Here is a 6,859-nt window from a genome sequence, read left to right as displayed (position 1 = left end):
GAACTTACTATATTGCCCCTAACCCTAATTTACACACACACACCCTCCAACCTATTAACCTAGCCGCCGAAAAATCCCCTTCCCCCAAACCCAGCAGCCACACCCCTACATGTTTCCCTCTCACCCTCTCAGCGATGCCACACACACAAAAGCATGAAAGAAAGAAACAGGAAATTAGGAATGGAGACTGATCCAGAAGGAGAGAAGGAGAGGGGTAAGGGCTTAGCGCTGCCGGCTGGGTACTGCCGCCGTGACTGCCGGACTGCCGCACGCGAGGAGCGCTGCCATCGAAGCTGCCCCGTTCATCCCTGCCCGGTCACGGTTCTGCCACCCATTACCCCATTCCATCGCTGGAGATCTCGGAGCCGCTGCTCGTTGCGCCGTCCTAGTCGCCGCCATTGCTTCCATGTCTTCCAACGGCGCTGCTATCGCCACCATGAGTCGCGGCCAGAGAGGAAGCATTGCAGCAACTGAATCCCGAGAGGGACACGTTCACGAGACGGGAGAGAGAGCTGCGGGGAGAGGGAGGCCGTGCGTCCCGTCGCGCGTCACTGCTCAAGGACCGCTGCTGATCCGTGCTGTGCGAAGCCAACAGCGCTGTTCTTGCCGCCGTTAGCGCCGCTGGGGTTCCGGCCATCACCGTCGTTGAGGGAACTCACCGGAGTCGTTGGAGGTTGTCACCGCTCTTTGTGGTTCTATGTTGAGTTGCGCCGGTAAGCCTTTGCGGCCGGAAAATGCCCCTGCTGCCGTCGCTGGAAAATTCTGCCGGTAAGGGCCTTGTCATTAGCCTCCATCCTTTTGAATTCCGAGAATATTATGGTCACTGCATGTTGGTTTCAGTTATCGTGATTGGAATTCGTCGCCGCTGCCGCTTGAGGTGGCTGCCGGGCTGCCGCCAAACCGGTTCGGAGACCGCCGTTGCTTTGGTTCAGCCGTTTCTTTTTTGGTTCGGTAAGCATTTTCGGTTTGAAAGTCTTTTGGTTACTATTCTGTTATCTCACGCTGAGGTTTGTGGCGTTAATTGCTATACGATTGAGTTTCGGTTGTTGTATGTTGCGATTAGAGTGTTGAGACTGTTGCGAAAGTGGCTTGGAACTGAGGTTTTGGCTGCCGGGATTTTGATTGTTGATCTCGGGTCGATGCAAAAAGGATTATGTGACGCGTTTGGGTTATGGAATTTACGTTTTGAGGTAGGGGCGCTTTCCAAAAACTATAGTTTATTATTGGAATTATTACATATGGGTACTGATGTGAGATATTGTGTACTTGGTGATTGTATCTGCCTTATGTATCAATTGATTGACTCGAATGACTATGGATGTTGGTTTGGCAGGATTGTTGTGTGGCTTGTGAAATGTAATGTTTGAAGTTGATTCTTTAAATATTTGAAATGAGTTTAACCCGTTGAGGATTGGTTTGAATTGAGTCAATTATTTCAATGATGTGAAAAGTCGAATGCACTTTTGAATTCAGCCTGGTTTACTTTAATTGACTTGGTTATGGACAAATGATTTATTGCCGAACTGATTCTTTAAAGCTTTGGAAATGAGTTAAATCAGTCGCCGATTCCCGATTCTTTAAAGCTTTATAAATGAGTTAAATCGGTTGATATTGAGTTGATTTTTGAAATGGTTTCCTTGAGGTATGCCCGACTGTTGGATTTAGCTTGCTTTTGAATTGATTTCTGGTTTGAGCTGTTGAAAAGGAATGAGAAACGGTTTAGTTGGGACTCGAACCGGGTGGCAAAAGTCCAAGTTTTAGGGGAGGTGTGATGAATGGATTTTTGACGGTTTAGAATTTCACTAATGAAATCTCGTTGTAAAGTATAGTTTCTAAACCAATCACTAATCCTTTCATACAAAAAGTTGTTTGTCACAAGTACAAACCCCTAAAATTTATAAACCGAAGTATTTAAACCTCGGGTCGTTCTCCCTAGGACGTACAATGAAGTGTCTTGTTATCGGTTACGGGTTATTTTGGGGTTTTGGATAAGAAGCATGAAAAGTAAATGGCAATGAAAATAAACTAACAACTATAAAAGGCTCTTGGCAAGGTATGAAAATTAATATAGTAAATCAACAACAAGAATGAAGTCTAACAACAATTATTGAAAGGAATTAACAACAACAATCAAGGAAATCACAATTATCATGAATTACCTCAAATTGTATTATTGAAAGGAAACCAAGGAACAACAATATATCCAAAACAAAATGAAGGATTACAATTATTAAAGCACATATCTAGAAAGAGGAAGAGGAGAAGATTAGGAATTGGTAAATGAAAAGTGAATCAAAGCATGAGTTAAACCTAGATCTAAGAAGAGAGATTAACCTAAACCTAATCCTAATTCTAGAGAGAAGAGAGAGCTTCTCTCTCTAGAAACTAACTAAAACTAAAACTAAACTAATGGTAACTAACATCTAAAGTGATCAATGATCCTAAGTGATGAATGATTCATCCCTCCTCCTTAATCCTTCATCCTTTTATTCCTTTCCCTTAGCAATTTGGCGCCAAAAATGGGTTCAGAAAACCTCTCAAATCGCCAGGCACGTGTTGCATTAATGAGGTCATGTGCCATCATCGGCGCGTGCGCGCATGGTACGCGTGCGCGTCCCTGGTCGATTCTGCAATGTGCGCGCAAGCGCCTTGTGCGCGTGCGCGTGCATGGCTGACTTTGCTTCTTTGACTTTTTTATGCTTCTCTCCACTTGTATGCTTCCTTCCTTGCTTCCTTTGATCCATGCCTAGTTTCAACCTGAGGTTACTAGCAAACACATCAAGGCATCGTATGGAATCAAACAGAAACTAGAATTCACCAAGATAAGGCTTAAAAAGCATGTTTTTACACTTAAGCACAATCATGGAAGAGATAACAAAATCATGCTAATTCTTAGGCTAAATGTGACAAGAGGTTATCAAAATGTTCTAAATTCAAGGCAAAACAAACCGTCAAATTGGGGTTTGTCAAGGTGCTGCCGAAATTTCTATAAAATCCGAGTCTTTATTGAAATGTTGTCTGGAAAATGATGAGTTAAAGACTTCTACTATTTTATTTGAATTATCGAGAAAAGGATTATTCATGCTTTCGAAATGAATTATTAAAGAGGAAATTGTGATTTAGTCTTGCTTCTTAAGAAAGGCATGGTATCTCTTTCAGGAGAAAGTTACTTAGATGAAACTTATGTTTTTAAGCTGCTTTAAATGTGACAAGGGCAATGCCTTTGGATTTGGCTTGAGGGTTTCAATTAGAGGAGTTTTCAATGACTTTGAAAGAACTTGAATGTCTCTTGACTTGTTTCATTTTGAAATGTTTTGAGAAAGGTTTTAAGTACTCTTTGAATTCTGAATTATTGCAAGACTAAAACAACTTTGAACAGTTGAAACGTTCTAGAATTTATCATGGGGCTTGAAGTCGGTTTTTGCCTAAGTAGAGGAAACGGATTTGAAAGAAGTGAATGATTACGTGACTCGGTTTGGCTTAGATCCTATTTTATTACTCAAAATGGAAAGCCAAGGTTTTAATGATTTTAAATGAAATTGGAAAATTGAGTTTTATTATTCTCCCCTAAAGACTTGGGACTCTGCCGATAAATTTTGTTATAAAATCCCATTGTGGAATAGGTGATTTTGAATGTTCCCAAAAAGAATCTTTAACTTTCCATGGTTTTGGAAGTTTGGGAAAGAGGATGCCGAGAGTGGCTTTGTTTTAAAAAGGAAACTCACTTTGAGTAAATTTGGCTTATGAGCCTGAGATGATTTGAGAAATGAGATCTTTAAAGCCAAGGCTAAAAAGAGTTGAAACTTGATTTCAAAGTGAAATGGCTTGAAAAAAGTGATTTATGGCTTAAATGCCGGTTTTATGAATTTGATGATGTTGAATGGTGGAAGTGTTGTTTTGTTGTGAGCCGGAATGGCCGTGTATGCTATTGAACTATGGCTGATTGCCGAATGAGTTGTGAGCCGTATGGATGATTATGAATTATGAACTTAAGCCGAAGGGCTGTATTTATTGATAAATTGGCTGGTTCTGGATTGAACCGTGAGCCGGATGGCTGAGATGAATGGTGATCCATGGTTGAGTATAAATGCATGTATGCAATTGAATGAATTGTGAATTTAAGCCGGATGGCTGAGATGAATGTTGTATGTGAGTATGCTTGTGTTTTCTCTCTGGTTGTAAGGGTGACAGGGCGCAGATACCCTCTAATGGCGACAGGGCGCAAATACCCTCTAATGATAATAAAGCGCAATAGAGAGACTGTGTCCAGGTTAGCTACCGGACACGTCGGGTTGGCTTGGTAACCGACATATGATATCATCAGCCACTAGGGACAGGCATGCATCATATGCATTTGTGTGACATTGGTTGGGTGTGCATATTATACTTGGTTTGCCTATGTGATTAATTGCTAACTGTTCTACTTGTAATAACTGTTTGTTTGTGCTTGAACTTCCTATCTGTGTTTGCATCTGGGACTCTGTTGGATTGTGGTGATTGGTTGTTGGTTGGGTTGTTTGGACCTAGGGCCGTGGTTGGAAAGAGATGAACTGATGGTTGATTTCGGTTTTGTGTTTCTGGTTTGGAATAAAATTATGAAAGGCTATTTTGGTTCCGCATAGATAAACCGTTTTGAAAGGCCTTTGAGTTTTTGAGAATTGAACGGTTCTTCTTTCCGAAAAGATTTCCGACTTTACTTCTATTGTAAACCGTTATTTTTGAAAAGAGGCATAAGACGGTTATGAATCACTGGTGCGGTTATCTTCACGTATCCTATTACAGTAATTCCCAAAAACCCTCTACTGAGAACCCTTTCGAGGATGATGTTCTCACCCCCCCTACATTTTTCCCTTTTCAAGATATGGGCGCAGAAGTTACGAAGAGCTTATTATTTTGTTGTTATGATACTCTGTATTATTTTAGTTATGGCTTATTGTACCCTCGCCTTTATCTTGATATAATCTGTAAGAGGGATAGGAATTGTATTGATTATTTCTTGTAATATTATTTATATATATATGTATGTATATATATGGATGTACTCTTTATGAGATGTTGCAAGTTGTATGGTATTTATGGATGTACGTTATCGAATGAAAGAATTTTTGGGAGTGGTGTTGCGGTTTAAAGTTTCAAACAGGCTCATATTTTAGTATTAAATAGTATAAAAGTCGTCGTAATGTCCGAGCTATCAGAGTTGCGCAGCCGGAAGCGTGAGCTTTGGTAGTTAGGGTGTTACATAACTGATATATGGTTTTTGAGCTGGAGAACACACAACCCTATGAGTTTTGAGCTTAATTGTATGGTTGCACTCAGACCATAAATTTCATTCCTGTGTGTTTTACCCTTCTTTTTCATTCTGATGTTCTTTACTTTGTTTTAATCTATATGTCCAATTATAGAATATAGATACATACTAAGAAATTATTGAGGCCATCATTTGAATTTTTCCTCACTTATCCCAAATTAGCCTACCTTGTGCATCACCCTTGTTAGCCCCCTTTGAGCTTTTTAATCCCCTCTTGCTCTATAAACCACATTACTAGTCTTAAGCAGAAAAACAAAATAAAAATCCCAAGTTGAATCCTTGGTTAGCTTAAGATAGAAATTGTGTATTGTTTAAGTGTGGGGAACTTTATGGGAACATGGGATGATAAAAACAAAGTAGGAATTTAAAAAGAATAAGATGTTTCAAAATAAAAATTTGGGAAGCATGCTCATGTGAAATAAAAACAATTGAATTACCATGTGCATTGATTTTAAAAAAATATATATTTTAATTTTTCCAGTATTTAATAAGGGGATACAAAAAATTCTCCATATGCAAAATAAAAAGAATCAATGCACATGGGACAAACTTAAATACATGAGTTTGCAATACAAAGAGGGAAAAAGTTGGGCAAAAAGGTTAAAGAAACTTTGATTTATAAAGTATGTATGTTAGGTGAGATCTTAGACTGATCAAGGATTCACTTATTAGCTCACTTAGCCTTATACATATACCCTCACCTTTACCTTGGCCCCATATTTATTGATTGGTTAGGCGAAGAACAAAGTTATAGAAAGTAAGGATAGAAAAAGAATAGAGTGAATAACCCAATAAACATTGAGTGATTAGAGAGTAAACACAAAATCCAGTGAGGGTTCAATAGCTCATCACCATATATCTCTGCTTAAATTATTAATTGTCTTGCAAGTTTGTGAAATATTTTTACCCATCTCAATTGTAAAAGTGCTTTAACATTATCTAAGGTTTGGCTATGCATATATGATTCCCTGAGGATATGAATTAATTTAACTACATGTAAGCTTTATATACAAGTGAATAACAATTAGAATTGCATGATTCATTTAGGTAGTTTGCATTTAGAATAGATTGCATTGCATGAGATTCCACCACTTTAACCTTACCTTACTCTTTATCTTGGATTTAGCATGAGGACATGCTATTGTTTAAGTGTGGGAAGGTTGATAAACCCATATTTTATGATATATTTTGTGCTCAATTCAAGTGATTTATTCAACCCTTCACTCACTTATTCATGTAAATTGCATGGTTTTACTTTTCCTTCCTTATTATGTGATATATGTGAAAAACATGTTTCCTATGCTTTAAAAATAATTATTTTAATTACCTTTTATTACCATTCAATGCCGTGATTTGTGTGTTGAGTATTTTCAGATCTCCTAAGGCAGGAATGATTTAAAGGATGGAAAGGAAACATACAAAAATGGAAAGAAAGCATAAAATGGAGTTTTTGAAGAAACTGGCAGCGACGCGAACGCATGGACGACGCGGCCGCGTGCCTAGCGCGAAAAGGCAGCGACGCGAGCGCGTGACAAACGCGGACGCGCGCCT

General features: G+C 39.1%; 1 protein-coding gene across 1 annotated transcript; it reads left to right on the top strand.

The window, feature by feature from the left end:
• Positions 720 to 5,046, top strand: LOC110267567. The gene is made up of 2 exons (XM_021113263.1): positions 720 to 1,190; positions 4,859 to 5,046. The coding sequence occupies exons 1-2, from the start codon at positions 735 to 737 to the stop codon at positions 5,000 to 5,002; spliced, it is 600 nt and encodes a 199-aa protein (XP_020968922.1). The 5' UTR covers positions 720 to 734; the 3' UTR covers positions 5,003 to 5,046.

This window comes from Arachis ipaensis, chromosome B10 (genome assembly GCF_000816755.2).
Source record: "Arachis ipaensis cultivar K30076 chromosome B10, Araip1.1, whole genome shotgun sequence".
NCBI classification, from domain to species: Eukaryota; Viridiplantae; Streptophyta; class Magnoliopsida; order Fabales; family Fabaceae; genus Arachis; species Arachis ipaensis.
The sequence above is the reverse complement of the archived record's forward strand: the minus strand, read 5'-3'. Positions and strand labels throughout refer to the sequence as shown.

What these genes read in the sequence shown, in the direction of transcription:
- LOC110267567 (XM_021113263.1), top strand. Translation starts at nt 735, where the DNA reads ATGCCCCTGCTGCCGTCGCTGGAAAATTCTGCCGGTAAGGGCCTTGTC. An exon ending in TATGGAATTTACGTTTTGAG is followed by an intron (nt 1,191 to 4,858) that starts GTAGGGGCGCTT and finishes TTCCCTTTTCAA; the next exon opens with GATATGGGCGCAGAAGTTAC.